This window comes from Talpa occidentalis, unplaced genomic scaffold, assembly GCF_014898055.3.
Source record: "Talpa occidentalis isolate TD23 unplaced genomic scaffold, MPIMG_talOcc4v2.1 talOcc4.16, whole genome shotgun sequence".
In the NCBI taxonomy this organism is placed as follows: domain Eukaryota; kingdom Metazoa; phylum Chordata; class Mammalia; order Eulipotyphla; family Talpidae; genus Talpa; species Talpa occidentalis.
In genome coordinates this window covers 55,082,370-55,107,190 of record NW_023601653.1, presented here as the reverse complement: position 1 = coordinate 55,107,190, position 24,821 = coordinate 55,082,370, and the positions used below count along the sequence as shown (strand labels likewise).

At 41.4% G+C, this 24,821-nt stretch overlaps 1 protein-coding gene across 1 annotated transcript in view; it reads left to right on the top strand.

The window, feature by feature from the left end:
- Positions 1 to 3,044: 3,044 nt before the first annotated feature.
- GYS2 (glycogen synthase 2) overlaps positions 3,045 to 24,821 on the top strand; it is a 42,422-nt gene continuing 20,645 nt past the window's right edge. The window contains exons 1-9 of the mRNA XM_037515271.2: positions 3,045 to 3,165; positions 7,886 to 8,067; positions 10,795 to 10,986; positions 14,886 to 15,068; positions 18,535 to 18,679; positions 18,960 to 19,077; positions 19,250 to 19,370; positions 22,684 to 22,790; positions 24,551 to 24,610. Of these exons, the coding sequence (XP_037371168.1) occupies positions 3,045 to 3,165; positions 7,886 to 8,067; positions 10,795 to 10,986; positions 14,886 to 15,068; positions 18,535 to 18,679; positions 18,960 to 19,077; positions 19,250 to 19,370; positions 22,684 to 22,790; positions 24,551 to 24,610 (1,229 nt within the window). The remainder of the gene's footprint in view (positions 3,166 to 7,885; positions 8,068 to 10,794; positions 10,987 to 14,885; positions 15,069 to 18,534; positions 18,680 to 18,959; positions 19,078 to 19,249; positions 19,371 to 22,683; positions 22,791 to 24,550; positions 24,611 to 24,821) is intronic.

Sequence of the window (24,821 nt, the reverse complement as noted above, 5' to 3'; positions counted from 1 at the left end):
CAAAACTAGCAAGCTGACCATAGATCAGAGGCATACATCAGGGGAGGAGGAGGAAGAGGGGTCAAAACAGGAGAGGGAAGAGCACAAGGGACTATGGTGATGCATCATGGGTGCTATGGTGGTGAGAAAACTATGGGGACTATATCTGAGGGAAGAAATCAAATATTGTCCAAAAATTAACAATGATGTAAGGAAACATAAATAAATTTAATAAATAAAAGAATTGGCAAACAGTGTCCTCATTTTGGGAATGGCAAGATCAAAAGAGATACATGAATCTACTTTGAAGGGGCATTAGGTGATGATGTGTTATAAGAGAGTTGGCTCTTTAGTCAAAATCCCAATAGAACTCAGTACTAGGTTGTCAGATCACAATAATGACAGTAGGAAATGAATCAGGAAGTGAGTTGATTAAGCCTTTGAAAACTATCCTGTGAGAGAGAGAGATATATATATGTAATAAATATACGACGTAGAATACAAGTAAACCAAAAAGTTCACAAATATTAATCATAATCATTACCACCTAGAGAAAACCATTAGAAGAATTTAATTGATACCTATTTCAGTCTTCTATTTATTTATTTTTAAGATTTATTTATTTTTATACAAGAACCAGGGCACAGGCTAGATGCGCTGGAGGGTGAGAAGATTCACCAGAGACAGAGCGGGGAACAGAACAGACAGACAGACGAAATACACTGCTGAGGGGAAAAGTGGGCGAGACAGGAGAGGTCTGCTTCACCATGTGGGATTCTCGCCCGGCGGCCAGGATGGAACCGGTGCTGCAGAGGCAGCGGACAGCTTCACAGTGCGGCACTCAACGGCCTGTGCCACCAGGGAGGCCCAATCTTCTATTTATATATATACTTCATGAGAAATGGATGTATACTTTTTTTAATAAAATTGCCTCAGCCAGAATATTTTACTTTATATATTTCTTATTTTCATTTATTATAAAATATCTAATGGCTCTAAGTTTATTTTCTCCCAAAATGTTTTAAAAATGAATTACTTGAGCAGGTAATATATGCTCATAGCATAATATTCAACAAATAATAGAAAAATAAGTCTATTTTTTACTCCTGTCATATGCAGTAGTAACAGCTACTACTAGGGGACATTTTTAATAGACTACTGCATGTCTTATAAATAAGGCTGAGCATTGCTAAAGTGGCTGGGTTAGTGCCAGGCACTATATTAAGATCCTTACATAAATGATCTCATCCCTATTTTAAGAAGAAAGCCAAAACTTAGTTAAGAAATTGGCTTGAGGTTACCTAGCTGATAAGCAGCAGATTGGATTCCCGGGGTCACCCAGGAGTAACTACCTCACAAGCTAGCACGGCACGTGGTACCTGGCACAGAGTGTAAATGAATAAGTCTTATGCTATAATTTGGATAATGTGAACCTGCTCTGCTGGGGCTTGTTCAACCCTGGAAGAGGCAATCCTAGGACTGTTGAGAACAAGCACTGCAAACGTGAAGTTCTGTCCTCACCCTGCCATCCGATTCTCACTGCTTGTCAACATGTTCCTATTTGGTTTTACTGGAATTTCTATTTGCAGGACCCACCAAGGTTATGTCAACAAGAGCAAATCATTTTGTGAAGGAAAAAGTCATTTTGACAATTTGGGTTCCTATCTTTACTATTGTAGTACGTGACTTTTTGTTCAGTATATAACAATTTTTTGTTACTCAAATGGATAATAATCTATATATTTAAATTAACTTTTATAGACAATGAATCAAAAATGTCACTGAATCATGGAAAATACCTCATTTTCTTAATTCAAAGTGAAATATTAATATCACATAATGAAATATGATTTATCTAATGCAAGTAATTTTTTAAAAAGGCTTAATAGGGTCAACTACACAGAAAATGTCTAAAAGTCTAATACAGAATTTTATAACAATACGAACAAATGACAAGTTATCCTAGGAGACTTCTGTCTATAAAATCTGATGTGAAGGATATTTTGATTGAATTTCAATTATGTGGCCAAATGGAACAAAAGTGTAAAAATACTGGCTTTAGTCTAAACCTCTAAATAAAAGTGATTCAAAATTAAGTATCTTTGTGAATGAATGTCTTTACTCAGGCACAAAATAGAACGTGTCTGTATGTATACAAATTAGCACATACATATTTATATACATACAAACCACATGGAAAAGTAACTATATGGCATTTATCAGTCAGGTGATTCTGGTCAAATTTCAGAATCTAATTTCCATATCTGAACATTTTTACATTTACTGAAATATCCCTTATCGATTTGATATTTGAGGCAAATAAACAAATACAACTATAATTAAGTTCTACTACATAATTAAAATATGATCTGATAATCTCTGATTAGTCAAAATTACATACTTTATATACTATACCCAAAGGCACACTGCAATTTACTCTTTCTCATAGGGAAATTTTTAAGAAAAACCCTAAGTAAAGGTATCAAAAAATCTATGCTTATCATCAAAACTCAATTTGTAAGTGTACAATAAAATAACCAGGCATAATTTTTCAAAGCACACTGGATATAGGAATCAAAAGAAGGATTTTAGAAAATCCAAAAGGACTTAAAGCATAGAAACATGCCTCAATCCATTTTACATGGAATCTAAAGCAGTCCAAAATCTTTATAAGCAGAATTGCTAATCTTTTGGATGGCTTTGGGAAGTGATGAAACCAGCGTTGGTAACTGAGTGAGTCTATGAGTTTGGTCAAAAGGACAAGGGCTAAAGGTCTGGAGCTGAATCAGGCTCAGCCTATGAGGATTCCACTATCAGAGGGGTTGCTCGCCCAAGCCCTAGACCAGAGGATTTCACTTATGATTGGATTGTGTGGAGATACTGTCTTCACTGGACCTGCCCAGAAAGACTGAAAGGGGGCTGAGAATTCACTCATCAACAGGGAGTTCTCTGGGAAGAATCAAGATTTCATTCTGCTGTTTTAGTCTTATGAGATTCTCCCACAGTCTGAGGTCTTCAGATCTGAGCCTCGGCATTTCAGGAAAGTTTCAGGGGCTGGAAGAAGAATGCTCCGGGGGCGATCCCTATCCGTGACATCCCTGAGCGGCCTTCCGCGGTGGGAGGTGGAAGAACTTCCAGTGGATGACTTACTGCTCTTTGAAGTCGCTTGGGAAGTGACTAATAAAGGTTTGTACTGCCCTTGAAGGTGCCTGTTTGCCAAGTTGTTGAAGATGTAGATTAGGATTTCACAGATGACTAGTGAGAATGTATTAGCTGCCAAGGAGTGAGCAAATGTAAATTTAGGTTGTAATTAGCCTTGTCTCTAAAAGGGCAAGAAAACAGGCTCATGCTATGTATGTGCTGAAGGGGAAGAAAGTTGAAAATATTAGCTGTTTCCAGGGAATGGGCCTTTAAATTAAAAATTTGAAATTCATGTTTATGACAAAACAGGAATAAAAGTGAATTTTTTTGTTTTATTAATTTTTTCAATTAAAAGCCACAAGTGTGTGCTTATTTTAGGAAGAAACACATCTGATTAAAACATTTAAAACTTGAACTCCATATACTCTTAATAATCATGAAAAGTTTAATAGTGTTCTCAATAATTCAAGATTAACTTGAGATTAAAATTTTAACTTAGCAGCTGTTTAGCATTCCATTAAGAAGAATGAAAGTAATTTTGTTCTCAATGCTATCCAGGCGTAGCACAGAAGAAGATATGATCAGGGATATTGCATTCACAGCAGAATCCCTGCATAGTAGTATAATTTGTGTATGTGGGGTTGAGGGTTCTCTGCCCTGCATGGATATGCAGTCTACACGTCAATGGTCATACCACACGCAGCACAGTAAAAGTCATGCTTGGTACACATATCATTTCAAAACAAGCCTGTTTCCTCACATCTTTCTTGTCCTGACTGCCTTGTCTATGCCCCCCCACCATTTGGAACTGCCATTGTGGTGTCATCAGAGTGGGGGAGGGTGTTCGTGGTCTCAGATATCACCTCCCACTGCCCATGACTGCAGCTGCTGCGATTTAAACTGCACACCCAGCAAAGTGCTACCACATAAATATTTGTTGGGCATAGTCATCAGCAGCAGTTTCCTACCAGTGCTGCACCCTCAGGGAATGATGTCCCCAGTGTGTGCTCCTGCTTCGGCAGTTGTCTAGAGAAGGAGGGTCAGATTAGTCACTTCCCTGTTCTGTGGCTTTTAAAAACAGCGATGAGTCTCTCCTCTCTTTGTGTGTATATAAATGTGTATGTATCTGTGTGTGTGTATGAATATACATGCATACATATATAGCTTTATTTTGTTTTTTTGACATATTTCAAAGATTGATTTATTTACTTATACGTACAAGAACTGGGGTGTAGGCCAGAGGTGCAGCAGGGGAGAGGATTCACCAGAGAGAGTAGGGAGCAGAATAGACAGAGCCACTGAAATCCACTGCTGAGGGGAGCAGTGGGTGAGCCAGGAGAGGTCTGCTGTGCCATATGTGGGTTAGCTCCCTGGCCCGGGGTGGAACTCAGGCAGGGATGGAACTTAGGCGGTAGCGTTCATAGCGCTGAGACTTAACTCCTGCTCCAACAGGGATGTCCCATATATAGCTTTATTTTGATAGGAAACCTAATTTAGCAACATTAGCAGAGTTTCTAGGGGAAAGGGCGTTTTAGTGCCTTATGGACATATATGCCACTGTAGCTCATCTTTTTTTCTTTCTTATGAAAGGTCTGATACTTTGCCCTCACACTAAAGAGAGTTCCCTGTTGTTTCAGGAAAATATAGATCAATAAAACACAAAGTACATGTTTGAAATTGAAGGGTAGGTCCAAATTCAGTGACCTACATTGAGGTAAAACAATAATTCATTAAAAAGATATGTGTGGGGCTGAACCTTTGGCTTACACTCCAAAATTGAAGATAGGAGTGACCCTATCTCTGCACCATCCCGCTCACCTCTAGATAGCATTCCAGGAGGGAAATCTGGGGTAAAAGGTGAAGAATAGTATAAAAAATGAGGGAAGTAGTTGGTATATAAATATGTGGAGGATAAAGAGGGGCTATTAAGATGCTTGAGTAGGAGGAATACAAAAAGAGGAAGGCCTTCCCACAGAAATGGTGCACAGGGAAAAGTAGGGGGTTATTAACAACCAGGACTCAACCGAAATGGGGTAAAATTTTTCTTTTTTATGTTTTAATTCTGAATAGATGGAAGCAGCATATCCATTGTATTTATAAACACCCTGAGGCTATTTGGAGACTATATTAAGACCCAAGGTTTCAAATGGGAAAAGAAGTAGCATATCAGTTAATTATGTTTATCTTCGCATTTCAATTCCCAAATCTAACCATCCACCTTTTTCCAAATAAAGAATTTCTCTTCTCCCTTATATCCTTTAACAAATAAAACTGTGTTTGCATTTATCCAGGTGTATATGAATTTGAAACACATAATCAAACAAACAAGGACGTTTTATCATCTCTGAGGAAGACACACTGTTGCAAATAATGAGTTTTCAGGAATAGAAATATGAATAAGGTGTTTAGTAATTTTGTGCCATCAGAACCGCATAACATATTTCCCCCGAGAAGATGATGTTGAAGGAAATAATTCTATAGAAAAAAGAAACTATTTGAACTATTTTGCATTTTTATGGTTAGTGGGTTTAAATAAAATTTATGTATATGCAGGTATGTTGCCAGGGTGTAAATCTCATGCTTTAAAGATAATTTTCTCTTTTCAGTTGCCCTTTTAAATTATTTCTCTAAATTTGTCTTTCCTCTATAAATAGTTTTGATGGTTCCTAAAATTTCCTGGAATTTGGTGAACTGCTTAGGTGTACCTGATGTTGACATTCACTGGGGTAGACCCAGATTCTTTGTTGAAGGGCTGTGAAGGGTGTCACTTCTGGTCTGGTCTGGAGGGCTCTGCTGAGAGAGAGGCTTTCCTCTTCACATGTCCATGCAATCTCCATCACTGGCATCTGAGCTGTGAGTGACAGTGTCATTATCAGTGCTCAAGTAACACCTTGTTTCTTTTGGGTACAAACAATTTTTCTTAAGGATGAACTTTTTTTTTTTTTAAGATTTATTTATTTATGCATAGAAGAACTGAGGCATAGGCCAGAGTTGCAGCAGGTGAGCGGGTTCACCAGAGACAGAGTGGGAAACAGAAGGGGCAGACTGCCCGAAAACACTGCTGAGGGGAGCAGCAGGCAAGACAGGAGAGGTCTGCACCATGTGGGCAGCTACCTGGCCAGCCTGGGATTGACCTTGTATTGCAGAGGCTGGCACAGCTTCATAGCGCTATAGTGCTGTGCTTAAAAACCCCTTGTGCCACCAGGGAGGCCCTACACAGAAGTTCTTAAGACCATTGTCATCTAAAGTTCATGAACAAGGTATTGCTCAAGAATTGACTCAAATTGTTTCTATATTCTCTTGCTTATATTCAACATAGGAAATATCCTACCTGCAATGACTGAAGGTTTTCTTGTTCCTCCCCATTTCTCCCACCTGGCTACTACATCTCAACCTTCTCCCGTCCACACCTACTGCTCTTTACTTGCACACCGCCCTGTCCCAAATGAGGCCTTGATTCTAACTACCTCTCTCAGCCTAAAAAGTTCTTCCCTCTTATGCCTGCTTACCTAATCACACCCTTTTAAGTGCTCACAAATCACCATTTCAATGAGACACAATTTTAATGCTGCTGCTATATATAGAGTCCTTTCTCCCAGGCTGAGTACTAGTCTGCCCCCATGGAAGGATGAGCTCATTGAACCTTGGACGGGTTAAGCAAATTAACTAGCTCCATTTATGTTGGTTACACATTTTCATCAAGATAATGCTTCTATAAATATCCTTATACTCCTATGTCCGGACCTGCCAGGCAATTAACGTAGTACCCGGGGGAGGAAGCAGGGGCTAGGTAGGACAGGGGTACGCAAGGAGTGGAGACAAAGCCAGGATCATTGCTAGTCTCATTTATTCAGGATGTGTACAGTGTTATATAGGTACAGAAGAGAGGTTCAGGTCGGGGCCTCTACACTCCTATCTCTGGGCTTTCTCCTTATCCACCCTTCCCCCACTTCTCCCCCCTTCCTTTCCCCTCCCCCCCAAAATCGCACAGTTTTCTAAAGCTGGACTTGCTGGACCCAGGGATATTCCTATTTTCCAAGTGTGTTTATGTGCATACATGTATATATACACACACACTCTTGAGACATATATATTGGGCCTCGTGTTTTAATAGTGGTGTCGGTAATGGGGGTGGGGGTAAAAGAAACAACACAGGAAAATGTGTACCTCTGTTATTGCTTTGACTGGGGGTGGGCATTCCTCATTCTGAGGGAAGAGGATCCCCTCCATACCTATCAGTTCCTTGCCCCTGTTCAGAAGGTACCAAGCGTGGTGCCACCAATGGGAAGTGCCTCTAAAGATAGGTGCATAATGAATAGTGAACCTAATAGACCTACTATTAATGATTTGCTAGAGTCCCTTAAAAACACTCTTTTAAAAAGTTAAATATGGGCTTCCCTGGTGGCGCAAGGGGTTAAGCACAGCACTATGAAGCGATCGCAGCCTCTGTAGCACGAGTTTGATCCTCGGCCAGCCAGGGAGGAACCCACATGGCGCGGCAGACCTCTCCTGTCTTGCCCGCTGCTCCCCTCAGCAGGGTATTTCAGTCAGTCTGCTCTTCTGTTCCCTGTTCTGTCTCTGGTCTGTACCCCTGCTCTTGTATACATAAATAAAATAAACCTTTAAAAAAAATAAAAAGTTAAATACACCCCTGTGTGTGGTGGATCCTAAATGTTAACTTAAAAAGGACAGTTCATCTCTATCCCTGCATCACTTAAAAATAAACCACTAACCAGAATGATCACGGGTCTCTTCTTTCGAACAGTTGGGGGCATCTATACTGTGATTCAGACGAAGGCCAAAATCACAGCCGATGAATGGGGAGATAACTATTTTCTGATTGGTCCATATTTTGAGCACAATATGAAGACTCAGGTGGAACAGTGCGAGCCTGTAAATGATGCTGTTAGAAGAGCAGTGGACACAATGAACAAGCACGGCTGCCAGGTAAAACATGCTGACCAAAGCTTCACTCCGCCAAGTCTTAGAAAACCCTTATGGAAAAACAGACCAGTTTTCATGAACTCTCTAGAAGGCTGTTCATCTACTTGGGGGAAAAGGAGCAGGTTTGTGAGAAAGATGATGACTTTGATTTTAAATAGGTTATTTTTGAGACATGTGGCAAAAACCACGGAGAAATGTCTAATAGGATAATGGGTTTGGAGTTCAGTAGAAGGTATCAGATATTTGCTTGAAAGTCATTTTGCATCTGAATTAGAGTTGTTGTTATGGGTGTTGACAACAGTATTCAATGAAATTTATAGACTAAGAATATTTTATAGACTAGGTTTTCAAATAATCCTTGGGGAATATCAACACCTTAGAGAATCTAATTAAAAGAACTCAGAGATATCCCAATTCTGATTCATATTCTTTGTCCCGATTTCAGTTTATATTTATTCTTCTATTACATAGCATACCACTTCATAAATCACTTCACTTTCTTTCTGGAGTTATCAGCAACCAAAAGCCTCTCTCATTGCCTATCTAGTCTTCTCTAGATAGGATTAAGTGAAAATCAAGACAGAAGAATGAGTAAATTAAAAAATAGAGACCAGGTTAAAACTTGGATATTTGCAATAACTGTATGATTACAAATGGGAAAAAAATTGAGCTAGCTAATATATTATAACTTGCAGATATGGCAGTGTACATCAATGTTACTGCAATAAAAAATAAACTTTTTGAAACATGCAAAGATAAAACATTTAGGAATAAAGGAAGTCAGCTTGAAGACTGGAATACAATTAGACTTTAGATGCTAGATTAAAGAGATAATGTGTCCTGGGCAATACAATTGATTAAGCTCTGTGGCAGGAGTCATAATGGGAAATGCTTTGCATCACCTTACTTTTTGTTTTGGATGGGAGGAATAAAAGAAATTATGCACATTTGTCTACAGAAACATCTTTTTGCTAGCAGAAAACATCATAAGCCTCATTCCATAAAGGAAAATACGTGACACCAAAGATATTACATACAACTACAAGTTGCTCAAGATAGTGAGCAGCTCATCTGAGGAGTCTATCATAAAAGACCCTAATATTTAATCCTAAAATCATGAGCTCCAGGTCACAGGAGGGTAATGAGGAACAGAAGGACAGAGATACATGATCTAGAAACTTTGTTTTCATTTGATGTTAATTTTTGATGCAATGTGTTTAATTTTACAATTAAGTTTTTGAAAACCACAGTGAGGAAAGTTAACAAATTGGGAAAAAAAAAAAAACACAGCTTGTATTATGAACAAAGGACTAACTTTTCTCAAACATAAAGATTCTGCTCCTAGAAACTGCCAAAAATATCATCAACCCAGTAGGAAAATAATTCAGGGACACAGTGTCCCACCTAGGAAATTCAGTTGGTCCTTCAACAGATTAAGAGGCCAGTCTTGTTCCTGGCAGGTTTTTAAAAACCTAAAGGGCCTCTTCCTAGAGTCTCTTTGAAAATCTAGGTCAGCTCTGTTTTGCTTTTAACTTAAAACCTGCCCAGGGCTGCACATGTGCTCTGGTTGTTTGCGTTTTTATTGAAGGAGGATCTTACCTTTCTGATCTGCTAGTTTATATATGTTTATCCTCCATTAAAATCAAGTTTCAGGACCTGGTGAAAGGGAGGCATGCACTTCTTGTCCTTCCTGCAATTTGAAACCACAGTTGATTCTCTATGAAGTGTTAGTTCGGACGGGAACACACTGGCCCTCCATGAACCTATGAACCAGTCCTGGGAGAACACCAACCTCCAAGGGTCTTTCCTACGGTGACTTTCAACATAATGCAGTCTGCTTAAGTCTCCTAACAACGTTGGAAACCTGCAGACCAGAACAATCGCAGGGGTGGGGGAGGGCAGGGCCATCTGTGACGGAAGTGGCCTGTGTGATAGGGGCCTGAGATAAGGCAGCACAGGGACACATACTGTGTCACAGACCAGCTCTGTGGTCACAGGGCAGGTGGCTCAGGTCCAGCTGTGGAAGTTCCTTCCGGAATCCCAGTATGCAGATTCCGGCCGCAGCCCGCTGCAGACCCTGCAGAAAGCTGACTTGGGACTGGGGCCGACTTGAGGAACCAGGACTCCAAACCAGTTCAGAGTGTGCAGGGGAAGGCAGCGACTCGGGTGCTGGGGAGACCTTTGCACCTGCTCAAGCTGCCTTGCAGGGGACAGCTGCTCAAGATGGTGTCTGCACCACAGCTCTCACCACCCTAGAACTCGGTAGTCAGCCCTACTTCTTACAGGGGGAAAAGCAGGCCTGAGTTTCCATGCAGGAGGCAGACTTCAAGGATCCTACCCAGATGGCACCCATGGAACTTCAGAGAGTGAGAGCCAACTCTCCTCCCAGTGCTCTGTGCCACCAGCCCAGAGGGATGTGGTGCCCATCCATCCAGGCCCCCAGGAGCAGGAATCCACCTCTGCCAGTAGTGGGTCTGGTGCTGCCTGGGCACCAGTGCACTCCCTTTTAAAATGACCACATTTAATAACACCAAGGATTTGAAGTCTGAAAGAATTGGGACAAGCCCATTCCTCCTTTAGTTTCAAAAAGCGGAGGGTTTGTGTTATGCCTACACTTTCTGTATCTTGTCTCATCTGCACCTGCTAATGTGGTTGGTATCTTCCAGGCGCAGATGAACCGTGGCTGCATTTCCTAATGTGCCCACACGGCGGCGTGTTCTTTATATGCAGGTGCACTTCGGCAGATGGCTGATAGAAGGCAGTCCTTACGTGGTGCTCTTTGACATAGGCTATTCGGCCTGGAACCTGGACAGGTGGAAGGGTGATCTCTGGGAAGCATGCAGTGTTGGCATCCCTTACCATGACCGAGAAGCCAACGATATGCTGATATTTGGATCTTTAACTTCCTGGTTCTTAAAAGAGGTACAGTCTACCGTTTACTGTACACAAATGCGCAACCTCTTTGTGCTCCATGATGTCAAGGTGACATCACCCTTGCCTAGCCTCAGAAATCTGAGCAAATGTTCTGTCTTTCTTCAATGAGATAAAGGCCTTTGGAACATGGCAACAATAATGTATATTAATTTTTACCTCACTTGGGTTTTTTTTTAAGATTTATGTATTTATGCATAAAAGGACTGGGGTGTAGGCCAGAGGTGTGTATGTGTGTGTGAGGATTTACCAGAGAGAGTGGGGGGCAGAACAGGCAGAGCTACTGAAATACACTGCTGAGGGGAGCAGCATGTGAGACAAGAGAGGTCTGCTGTGCCGTGTGGGTAGCTCCCAGCCTGGCCAGGGAACAAACTCATGCTGCAGTGGCTGGTGATAGCTTGGTAGCACTGTGTCTTTAACCCCTGAGCTACCAGGGAGGACCTCACTTCGGGTTTAAATAGAATGATATATATATAAAACACCCAGTTACATCACCTGCTATTTTGATGATTCTCAATATGCACAAGAAAAAAAGAATAAACAGCATACTTTGTGTCCATGAATTCTAGCATGGTGGGAGTAGAAAATAACTCAAAATATTCACTTTTGCTTTTGCATGGGTACTGAACAACTGTAGTGTCTTTTTTGATATTTTCGTCTTTGGCTAGGGGCTGAAGTTATCTCAGCCATCGCTAAGGAGTCCATAGCGGCGAAATATCATATAGGTGTAAAAAAGAAAACTGGGAGGGTACCCGAAGCCAGTCTTTGTTCCATGAACCATGACTGCTCTCTGAAGTTTTCACAGTTTAAGTGTAGGGTTTCTGTGCGATCCCTGCATTACCTCCAGATGATTATGCTAATCTAAAAATCAGAAGAAGAAAAGGTATCCCAGGCAAAGTGGGGATATGACTAAATGACAATCTGTTAACAGGGCAGGGTGAGGAGTACCATAGGACCCCCAAACTTGCCTGCTAATGTGGTCGGTATCTTCCAAGCACAGATCCTGCCATCTGCCCCATTAAGACAAAACATACTCTGCCTAAGAACTTCAATAGAAAATAACTATATTACAATTTGGGTGCAATAAAAGAAAGAGAAGAAAAAGAATATAGTTAAAAATAGTTTTTAGGGGCCTCCTTGGTGGCACAAGGGGTTAAGTCTCAACACCATGAAGCTATCAAGTCACTGCAGCATGAGTTCGATCCCGGCCGGCGGGGAGCTGGCCCACGTGGCACAGAAGACCTCTCCTATCTTACCTGCTGCTCCCCTCAGCAGTGCATTTCAACAGATCTGCCTGTTCTGCTCCCCACTCTGTCTCTGGTGAATCCTCTCACCCTCCTCCCCACACACTTCCAGCCTTCACCCCAGCTCTTGTATGCATAAATAAATAAATCTTTTAAAAAAATAGTTTTCAAATGAAGCACCCAAAATTACCCATCCCCTCAAGGGCAAATGCCCAGCCAAACAGGTTGGCCCAAAGCAGGACCTCTAAGACCCAATAACTTGCCACAAGGCTAAGCCACCTTCTGTGAGAACACATAGAAAAGAGGCAGAAAGGCCCAGGCAAGTCTGGAAGGAAAGCAATGATGCAAAACCCAAGTCAAGATAAAGACGACCATTGTCAGCCTCCCCACGGGTCTCTCACCCACGTCTCTGTCTCAAGTTTCTCATCCATGTCCCGTAAGTCCCTGGTACCAGTCCAAGGCCAAGAAGCAAGCTCAGTTTCTCCACATAGCTCTATTCCATTGCCTCCGCCAGGTCTTCTTCTTCTTTTTTTTTTTAAGATTTATTTATTTATACAAGAACTGGGGTACAGGCCAGAGGTGTGGGGGTGAGAGGATTCACCAGAGTGGGGAGCAGAACAGGCAGATTGACTGAAACACACTGCTGAGGGGAGCAGCGGGCAAGATAGGAGAGGTCTGCTGCACCATGTGGGTAGTTTCCTGACTGGGGATCGAACTCGTGCTGCAGTGGCTGCGGATAGCTTCATAGGTTGCATTTTAACCCCTTGCGCCACCAGGGAGGCTCCTCCAGGTCTTCGTGATCTCCTCCTTCCTTCAGGCTTCTCTCACTTCTCCTCCCTACCCAGCTCCACCATTCCTTGGGTGGGACAGGGAACTGGAACCTTCCCTTACCCTGGGGATTGCCCTGTTACTAAGTCATATATTCCAGTAACCAGCAGGGGCTGCCTTAATGTGAACCCAGAAGTGTGCTTGAGTGGAGAGGGGTGTCCTATTGCTTTGTGCTGGTGACAGAAAGGGTGAAGGTGCTGCTAGGGCCTGTTCTAATGATGGATGTGCCACTTCGTTTTAGCATCAGTTGGTGGGACACTTCTTCCTCTGTACCTGACTCCCTGAGCCATTGCCCCAGGGGCTCAGGTCAGACACCAAGTGTGCATGCCTGTGTGGCATGTCTGCAAGATGTTTGTCTGTCTGCAGGCAGCCTTTCCATTAAAGGGAAATAAAGGGGAGAGAAACAAGGGGCGAGCTCTGCTTTTCTTTAAAGTAAAACAGTTCCAGAAATAGTGGAGATTTTTTAGATTCAAAGGATAAAGACAATGAAAACAAATCCAAGGCTGCAGGGCAGGCCCAGTTTCTGCTCTTTGTCTGCTGCCAGTGATCAGGGCAACTGTGACAGCTGCAAGGAATTTTTTTGAAGAGCTGGTACTTTGAAAGACAAAGGTTTAGCTTCAGTCAGTGGTTCTCAAAGAATGTTCACATGTACCAGGAACAGCAGCACCTGAAAACCTGAAAGAAATGCAAATTCTGGGCCCCAGCCTGAAACTACTAAATTGGACTGCCTGGAGATGGGACCCAGGCATCAGGGCTTCCCAAGCCTTCCATGGGCCTGATGCCTGTTAAGGGGGAAGACCACTGGTCCAGGTTAATTCTGCAGACTTCCCAGGTCTCTGCTCAGACTTCTTGAATGTAATGTGAGCATTTTTTTCTTTTTCTTTTTTTTTTAAAGGTGAATAAAGTAATCTTAAGGCAAAGAGACTAAGGATGTCCTAGTTTTACAAACAGTCTGGAATTAGAATTAGAATTAGAATTAGAATTAGAATTAGAATTAGAATTAGAATTAGGAGGGCCTCCCCCGGTGGCACAGCGGTTCAGCGCTGGGCTGCCAAGCTGCCCTCAGCCTCTGCAGCGCCTGTTTGATCCCAGTCACTGGCCAGGGTCCCACATGGCGCGACAGACCTCTCCTGCATCAGTCTGCCTGTTCTGTTCCCCACTCTGGCTCTGGTGAATTCTCTCACCCTCCTGCACTTCTGACTGCACCCAGTGCTTGTATAAACAAATAAATAAATCTTAAAAATAAAAAAAAAAAAAAAAGAATTAGAATTAGAATTAGACCTGAGTTCTCAGGGTGCTACTAAATAACAATTTAATTCTAAGTAAGTCATTGGCCTCTTTCGCCCCAGTTACACATTCTCAGTAATAGATTATTCACAAAGCTTTTGACTTCAAAGAACACAAAACCCAAACAGGACTGATTTAGCATGAGCCACTCGTTGTTGATTGAAACAGAATTTTGCAACTGAGTAGTTGCAGTTGGTTCAGCTCTCAGGGGCACCTTCCAGGCATTATTATTGTCATTATTCATTCATCTGTTCCGCTGTGCATTTATTTAATGATGTCCCTCTTTGGATTCAAGAATAAATCTCACTCACCCCTGAACGTGAGGATTAAGACATAAAAATATGTAGACTTCATATGAACATGCCACTAACTCCGGAACCACACTTAAGCACTTGCTAACTCTGCATACAAGCTATTTAGACCCCCTGACATTGAGAACAGATTTGCAGGTCTCACTTTCCTTATGCTTTGAACCATAAGCAAGATCAAGCCTCCTCAACCATTTTCCTAAACGCTGCTTTTCTGCTGTAGGTGACAGACCACATGGATGGAAAACGTGTCATTGCTCATTTTCACGAATGGCAGGCGGGGATTGGACTAATCCTTTCTCGAGCCCGGAAACTTCCTATTGCTACAGTATTTACCACTCACGCCACACTGCTGGGGCGGTACCTCTGTGCAGCCAACACTGATTTCTACAACCATCTTGACAAGGTAAATGGTCCTCCCCCCACCCCACCCCCACACCACCATTACCTTTCTAGTCCTTGGAGCTGAACCATGAGAAGTATTGATCTTAATGTGTCATTTGCTGGCCAGCTGGCAGAGTGCCCTTTTAACTAATCAGTATTCATGACAAAGCCTCCCTTGAGACAACAGAGAGCTCAGTTCTGTTCTGAGAGCACTATAGTGTGGCGATGAGATGCTGGACATCTGTCCACTTGGGAGTCACAGATCTAAAATGCAGAGGGACATGGTGGAAGTGAGACACCAGACACATGTTTCAGGGCTCCTGTCCCACCCTGCTGCTTGGGGGATGCTGTGTGAATATGGGGTCCACACACATCTGAGTCAGGTGAAAGTTCTAGGTGCACAATCACACTAGGCTTTCTCCCTCTACCTCCAGATGAAGGGATGGTCATATTTCCCCTACAGCCCTGTAATGCATAGGTGGAGTGACCGTGGAGTTCAAGTTAGACAGAAGTTACTGACAGCAGGAATGTATGTGAGTCCCTGGGGACCAAATGCTTGTGTTTGCTCCACAGAGGAGACTGCCTGGTTCTGCGACTTAAGTCACTCCATCTTGGTTTCTTTCTCTTATTTTCTATCAATTAACTCAGATTTATAAAAGTATATCTTCATGTCAATGGCATCAGCAAAGCATTTGAATATCAAAGTCAGGAGTTTTGCAGATTTGGTGTCTATGGGCTATCAAATCAGTTTAGCCTTTTGGGGTTCTGTTTCACTGTCGGGAAAACTGGGTAGTTGGAAAGTTGATTTCCAAAGTCGCACACATTTTGAAAAGTTCTAGGATTTTATAAAACAAATATTTGCATTTGTGGTGTGTGGGGGGGGCGGGGAGAAAGAGAGAGAGAGAGAGAGGTGTGACTATTTCTCACGTAGTAGTAATGGAAGGTTATGGAACTATCTCAAAGAGAGTTTGAGTACAGAAAAGTTCTTTCTGACAAACTTTAACATTTGCAAAGCAATGAATAGTCCCAATGAGAATTTTCCTATAAAAAGGCCAGCCTAATCTAAAGGTCAAATTGCAAACATAAGAGGAACATTTAAAATAAGGCCACCATGGAATTCTGCAAGCCAGGAGATGAGGGAAATTTCCTAATAGTGTGTGATCAATGGTAGACTAATAAGGGCAAACCAGTGATGTGTGGTAAGCTCAACAACCGTTTCCTGGAGAAGAGCAGACTTTCATTTTTGTGAAAAAAAAAAAAAAAAAATTAAAGAGGCCTATCAAATATTTCTCACTACAGATTACTAAAGAGCAAGGTATTATAACAATTAATAAAAACAGCTAATATACACCAGGTATTGTGAGTTGTTTTTAAAGAACAAATGCATAGTACTATTTAGTTCAATACCACCACTTTACCCATTGATGATAGGTCAGTATTTATATCATATTGTGTTCAAATATGAGTCTGTGTCAAAATGCATAAGCTGAGTCAGATCCCAGTCCACCATTCTGTAAAACATCCTGCCCAGTAGTGAGTAGTAGATAACTACATTTTGAATTAAATTCATCATTGTTTGTCACAGAAAAATCTCCATAATCACTTTCTACAGCAGATCCCATGTTCAGTCTAACTTTAGAATTTGGGTGATTTATAAAAACACTTGATTGTATACCTGAGAAGATTTTAAAAGGTCAACACAAGGAATGAGCCATAAGTTAGTCTTTGGTGCAAGACCCAGGATCATTTCTGCCTCAGGCAATAAAACCTGGGGGGAAATGAGAACAAGAATCAAAATTTCAAGTTTTGTAAAAGAAGAAACGTTACAACTGTTTTACTCAAATACTGATTGCTGCCTGAAAACGGTTTGTGATAATAGTCAATTCACAAGGACCTTGATATAGTGTAAGTTTTTCAATTTATTAGCTAAAATAAAATTGCAACCATTTCCAGCCAGAATATGAATTCTCTGAGGCTTTCCAAAAGGTGTTTCCAAAGTTATCCCTATAAGTCTAGTCCTTGGTTAATTTTGGCAATAACTATAGAGAGCTAGATAATTAGTGTTTTTTCTTGTAAGGTTTTCATACTTTTGTTACAGGGTAGGAGAAGGGGTACACTTGCCCTTACTAAATGGATTCTTCTCATTCTAAATGGGTTCTGCCACCCTCCACATCAAGACAAAACATACTCTGACGCATAAGACCTTCAATAGAAAATAACTTTAATATAATTAGTGTACAATAAAGAGAAGAGAAATAATATAGTTAAAAGGGTTTCCAATTAAACACCCAAAGTTACCCATCCCCTTGTGGGTAAATGCTCAGCCAAACAGGGTTGGCCCAAAGCAGGACAGCTGAGGCCCAAAAGCCTGCCACAAGTCTAAGGCACCTTCTGGTGGGAACCATAGGAAAGGGGCAGAAGAGCCCAGACAAGTCTGGAAGCAAAAAAGCAAAAGCAAAATCAAGATAAATGTTGCTACTGTCAGCCTCCCCAGGGTCTCTCACCTCTGTTTCAAGATTCTCCTTCCAGGTGCCCCAAGTCCCTGTTACAAATCCAAGGCTGAGAAGCAAGTGCAGCTTCTTCACATGTCTCTATCCCATTTGCTTCCTCCAGGTCCCCATTCTGATCTCCATCTTCCTTCCTTCCTCCTGCCTCCTCTAGCTTCTCCTCCCTGCCCAGCTCCACCTTTCCTGACAGGGCAGGGACCCTGGAACCTCCCCTTTCCCTGAGGATTACCCTGTTATACTTTGACTTCTCTCTCTTTTTTTAATTGAGGTAAATTTGGCTCATACTGCTGTATATGACTTAGGGGAACAGTTTCACATCTCCTGAGCTGTATGCCACCACACCACACCCTCCGCCAAAGCACCCATAGACCTTCTTTGCTCTCATCCCAAAAGGCCATAGCTCTTACCAACTTTTCAAGTAATTGTTGGGGGGTTGGCTTGCTCTTTCTTAAGATAGCCAGAATAATAAATGATTGAGCAATCTAACACACACTCTAATTAAAGTAACTGTATAGTCCCTAAAATTATACTGTGGTGGGAGTTATATAACCATGGAAACGCCTTTTTTTTTCTCTGTCAGGTTCCCTTTCAGTGAATTAAGGATGGTAACAATTTATTTTCAGTATCAAGTTTAATGTCATCTTTGCTTGTTTAGGAGGGAAATAGGCTAAGGAATTAACTGAATATTTATATAATGTAGGATAAGTAAAATACAAAAAAAAATCAAGAAATCTATGTGATTATAACAAAGTAGAAAACTCATTTACTTACTTAGGTAGTTAAATAGTATTTAGAAGCAGAAGTGAAATAAACAATTGTGAAAATTAAGAAACTATGTATTTTAGTATAGGTCGAATTATTACTTTTCTTTGTGGTCATAAAATTTCCCACAGCCTAAAAGCACTATGAGAACGTGTGAATTTGTTTTGCTCTGCTGAAGGATCAGGGCCTGCAAATGTAAATGTGTTTTCTTTGTGACAGTTTGACATAGACAAGGAGGCAGGGGAAAGGCAGATTTATCACCGGTACTGCATGGAGAGAGCTTCTGTCCACTGTGCTCACGTGTTCACCACAGTGTCTGAAATAACAGCCATAGAGGCAGAACACATGCTGAAGAGAAAGCCTGGTAATTATCACAATTATTATATTATTATTATTTATTATTATGATTATTATTACTTGGCCAGGTGCAGTGTACCTTAAGGTGGCACATTACAGTCAGAAACTAGCAAAGTAATCTAACATCTAACATTATAGATTTTAATTATTTTTTATTCTTTAAATATTTTTCCTTGAGTTAATGTTAGTTCACATCATTGTTTCCATAAACTTTATAGATTTTAAAACAGTTTTGAGAGTCTATCTCTCAAGAAACTTTTCATGATGATTTTATTTTGCTATTCCAGATGTAATTACTCCAAATGGTTTGAACGTTAAGAAGTTTTCAGCAGTACATGAGTTTCAAAATCTACATGCCATGTACAAGGCCAGGATCCAAGACTTTGTTCGAGGTCATTTCTATGGGTATGTTTTTCTTTAGTAAAACAAAAAACAACAAAAACTGGCATGGGATCTATGGTATAGAGAAAACAGGTAAATGTTTATCTTTTCCTGTCCGCTTAGATTTGAACAGAATTCCTGTGTGTACGTCATTCCATTGCTCGATTTCATTTGAACCTGTTCTGTTTTGTTTTAGTCATCTGGACTTTGATCTTGAAAAAACTTTGTTCCTTTTCATTGCCGGGAGGTATGAGTTTTCAAACAAAGGAGCTGACATCTTCCTAGAATCTTTATCCAGGCTGAATTTCCTGCTGAGGGTGAGAAAGCTCTTGGAACTAACTAACAGTGCTTTCTATAGGACTTTCTTTGTGGGAAGTAAAGAACTTTCAGGTTCCTTAAATAACTTTCAAGAGAATATATGCTCTTGAAGATTCACAATGACAACCACATTCTACAAATGGCCTCTGTCTGCAGTGTACACACCGGATTGCCCCACTGTCCACGTGTGTCTTTTCCTGTGTTGTCAGATATTTTTTAAAGAGAGTCATGAGCTGATTGCATCCCACGTGCTATGTTTTAAGATGTCATAATAACACACACACAAACACACGTACCAGCCAGAGTTTGTAACCAACTAGAAGATAAGTTTAGAGAAAGCAGGTCAATGGAGAACAAAATTTTACCTTTTTAATTATGGGCAAAGACTATAATGGAAGAGGCAGCTTGGGTGATATGGCAGCCATTGACTTGCTGATCCTGAATGGTGGGTTCAGCTCAGCTATCGAATTACAAGCAGCTCTGGTCACCACTATCCTGCCCCAGAGGAAGCAGTAACTTGTTCCACATGGGCGACAGTCAGGTAGCCACTGTGTAGACCTGAGCAGATAACACACTCTGCTCCTTCCAACTCACTGTTCCTGCCTCCTTCTTGAGGCTCAGAGCCTGGAGCTGTGAAACTCAATATCCCACCACCAGGAAACAGGAGGGGAGGGGAAGGAGGTTCCTCAGCCAGCCCAACAATGTGGAATTACTTTATGCTCAGGAAGGTGGCACTAAAAATAGACTCCTAGCTAGTCCGGCGAAACAAAACAAACAACCGTGCCAATAGAAACAACTTTGGAAAATGATATCATGTCATAACTATGGATTAAAGCCACTGTCATATATTCTAGGACATAAAAATATATAATAAATAGCAATAAAATACTCACTGGAGAGCAGTGTGAAATTTCAATGTTGTTGAGATACTGAGGTTATCTAAACTTCCCTAAGCTCTCTATTCCTCGCTAGTCAAATTTCAATTTCTGGGACATAACAATAGATCTAGCTTTACCTTAGGGCAGATATTATAGCAAGTATGTAAAAGAATTACTAAAACTACAATAAGAAAGCAATGTGTCAGGAAAAACCCAAGTCTGCACAATAGTACTGAAGTTCTGAAAGATGATTCCAGAATAAGATGGAATAATCTTTTATCATACTATTTTTCAGTATGTGTCTATACTACAAGCTTCATAGATGGAAATAACAATGATAGCCGACATGCATTATGTTCAGGGACATTATCAGTCAAATTATCCATAAGTTTATTAAGTATCCCCTTTAGCTTTAGGTGTGCAGAAAACAGCAACTGTTTTGTTGTGGCTATCAATGGTGATTACAAACTTGCAGAAGGTAAAAGAAGATATTCTCTCCCCATGTCATTCATTTATTCGTGAATACCTCTTTGGCTGCTCCTGGGGTGAGCTTCTTATTCTATGACTTATGCAGATTTTTAAATCAGATATCAAACCCAGAGTGTGATAAAGTGACCACACTCAGGATACTGTCCTTTTCAGGACACAGAAGCATCAGATGTTTTTGGTTTTGTGTTTGTTCATTCCTGCAGCTGTTTGATATATCATTTCGAGAGATCTGAGCCAATGGTATTTGCAGGAAGAGGAAAAGAAAATAGATTTCTGAGTGAATATTGTTATTGGATTTTGAGGTGCCTGGATTTTGAGGTTCCTCGGTTTTACCTGTGTGAGAAGAATTCACAGTCATGTCTTTAGAAGAAGCAAACACAAAGTTTATTTGGAGACAGAATAAAAGGACCCCCAAGGAGAGGTGCCTGGGCAAACAGAGTTCCTGTAAGAACAACTGTAAGGGATTTGTGGAGGCTCTAGTCTTAAATGGGGTGCAGGACCTCTTCACTCCATCCCATCCTGGGGTATACTGCCCAGGTGCTCCTGGGGTGTTGGTTTACTGGTCCAGGCAGCAGACTCTAAGTCACTCCCACTTCTAATGGGCCCAGGCCACAAGGAGTGGTAAGGGAGAGCATTTGGGGGTCTTTGGGGTATTGCTTGTCCTATTTAGGTAAACTGTCTTAACATCCAGAAACCAGCTGCTGGTTTGGGGAAGTCCCCTTTTCTGGGTGTGTCTTGTGCTCCTTGGGTTTTATCAACCTTCCTGTAGATTGGGGCATTGGTGGGGGGCGTTCTTTCTACCTGCAGGCTTTATTAGCTCTGGAAAGTGTTTCCTGGGTCCTGATATTGATTTTCATTAGGCATTTCCCTCCTTGCCCTAAATGTCTAACAATATTGAGTCTCTAGTGTCTGTCTTTTGCCATCAGTCAAAGAAGAACAGTGTCATCTACTGTGCTTTGTTATTAGAAGGATTGGGTTAATAGGTCTTTAAAGGACCTTGCTCAGTGCCTGCCACAAGAGAAATGTTCAACATCTTCCTGTTCCTTTATGTTAGGGAGAAAACACCAAAATGCAGCATCCTGAGAATTAAGACATTTAAATGAAAAATGCAGTCTACAAACCACTGTGGAAAAGCAAGAAACAAAGTTAGAGTGAACCAAACAAAATCCTCATTAACTTCCATCTAAAACTTTAAAGAACTCATTTTGTTGTTGTTTTTTTAAGATTTGTTTATTTATTTATACAAGCACTGGGTACAGTCAGAAGCGCGGGAGGGTGAGAGAATTCACCAGAGCCAGAGCAGGGAGCAGAACAGGCAGACGGTCAAAGTACACTGCTGAGGGGAGCAGCAGGCGTGGCAGGAGAGGTCTGTCGTGCCCTGTGGGACCCTCACCTGTGGCCAGGGATCAAACCAGCGCTGCAGAGGCTGCGGGCAGCTTCACAACCCAGCACTCAACCGCTGCGCCACCGGGGAGACCCTAAAGAACTCATTTTGGCCTTATAATGTTAGCACATACCTTATGTTCCTTTTGTTAACCACAGAAAATCACAGTGGTATCAATAGCAATCATTAGTTTTTCTTTTTTAAATTAAAGTAACTCTGCAGTATAACATAATGTACATGTCAGGGGTACACCATTGAGAATCTACCAAGTGTCTATACAACATTAAATTTACCACTTGTTAGATATTTTAGATGGGTGAGGCCTTGAAAATATTTTGTCTGAATTTTCTAATTGACAGATCTCGATCGAAAATCAAATTGAAATTAAATTTTCTGAAAAAGCCTCGGGACACTGGGCATCATTTCTTTGTGAATCAGACATTAGTCATCTTTTTCTCAAAAGATATTTAAAACCAGTTTCCTACAACTTAAGGCCCACCCGTCACACATCCATTTCATCTGTCTTTGATAGGTGACTCTTGTGTCTCACTCCCTCCTCAGATGCACAGAAGTGATGTCACGGTGGTGGTATTTTTCATCATGCCTGCCAAGACCAATAATTTCAACGTGGAAACCCTGAAAGGCCAAGCAGTACGGAAACAGCTGTGGTAACCTCACTTCCTGTAAACTTCCTCAAGCCACAAGAGTAAAGGGTGTCTTTTTAAAAATATGTTCATTTATTTATTTACAGACAAGAACAGGAGTGTAGGCCAGAGGTGGAGGGGTGCGAAGATTCACTAGAGACAGCGTGGGGAGCAGAACAGTCATCGACTGAAATACAAAATGCTGAGGGGAGCAGCAGTTAAGACAGGAGAGGTCTGTTGTACCATATATGGGTTAGCCCCCTTCAGGTATCAAACTCAGGCTGTGGTAGTGATAGTGCTGAGACTTAACCCCTAGGCCAACAGCGAGGCCCAGGGTGTTTTGTTTTGTTTTGTTTTTAAGTGAATGATTTCTGATATTGTTACAGGGCTACCCAAAAGGGATACCCCAAAGCACCTGAATGTGAATCTTCACCCTCTTGCTTAACAACTCAATAAAACTCCAGGGCAGGCACCCAGGGAAAGGTTAATAAAAGGTTTATTTCCAAGGAATATGAGAAGAGAAGGAGAGATTAATAGGTAATATGTCCTACCAGTGATGCTGTCTGAGCTGGGACCCCAAGTGCATGCTGTAGGCAGTCAAAACCAAGCCCCCTCCAGGCCCACATATCTTTGGTTTTATACCAGCATGTCTGTTTAACTCCACCCTTAGTTCCCAATAATCCCTCCTTTAAGAAGTAGAGAGTCATGCAGATCCATGGCATGATGGGAGATGTAATCCTTGGGGGCCTGGGATCTCTTTAGCATGCAGGTAGGGGTAGAGTCTGTAAAACAACAGTGGATGGATTTCATTCAGGACATACTGTTCCCCCAACAATATATCTCCTTGAATTATTTTTTCCTTAAGTTTGGGATGGCACAAATACTCCAGAGATCTCTTCTCATTGTGCTAGATTTAATAGCCTGCAAAGCTGTGTTACTATGGACCTTTGGAATGAGTTGCCAGAGAAATTGAAAGTCTATGTAGACATCTTTAAAGATGAAAATCTTTTTAAATCATACTGTGGACTTTTTTTTTTTTTTTTGTGGGGCCCTCGCCAGAGGCCGGGGAACAAAGCTGCGCTGCAGAGGCTGCGGGCCTCGCAGCCCAGCGCTCAACCGCTGTGCCACCAGGGGAGGCCCCATACTGTGGACATTTTAAAAGATAGGTCAAAGTAAAAAGAATAGTATAATGACCCCTCCATGCTGACAGCCCAGAGGCAAAATTATCAATGAATGCCCAGTCTTGTTATCTCTACATCTCCCTTCTCTCCCTCTGCCTGCCTTTTGCCTTCCCTGATAATTATCAAGGAGAATAAACAAAATGGGGCCTCCCTGATGGTGCAAGGGTTAAAGACAGAGCTATCAAGCTATCACTAGACGCTGTAGCATGAGTTTGATCCCCAGCCAGGGAACTAACCCACATGGCGCAGCAGACCTCTCCTGTCTCGCCTGCTGCTCCCCTCAGCAGTGTATTTCAGTGGATCCACCTGTTCTGCTCCCCACTCTGTCTCTGGTGAATCCTCTCATCCCCCACATCTGTTCTTGTATGCATAAATAAATAAATAAATCTTTTTAATAAATAAATAAAATGAGGTATTTTGGGGGTGGTCAGACTGCTCTCCTCTGCTTTTGTTCTGAAGTACTAACTCAGGCTAAATGGACAAGTAGGAAAATAATTCAAAAAGATAGACTTTCCCAGAATGGCTGACAAAATAATACATTGGCATGGAAAATAAGGATTCAAAATGATGATATTTCAATGAGAAATCTTTCTGTTCACACAGGGACACGGCACATACCCTGAAGGAAAAATTTGGAAAGAAACTCTACGATGCATTGTTAAGGTAGGTGCTGGAAATAATTAATCCTTCAAACATTTAGGGCTTCACTATTCAAAGTGAATAGGGAATGCTTGATAATATAGACACTGGGATACATTTATTTCATTCAAAATACTGAGGAAGTAATAGCCTTTGAAGAGGTATTACATCATGTGATTTTTTTATTCTGCATCTGACAAATACTTGCAAACAGGTCATATAAATGAGGACATAG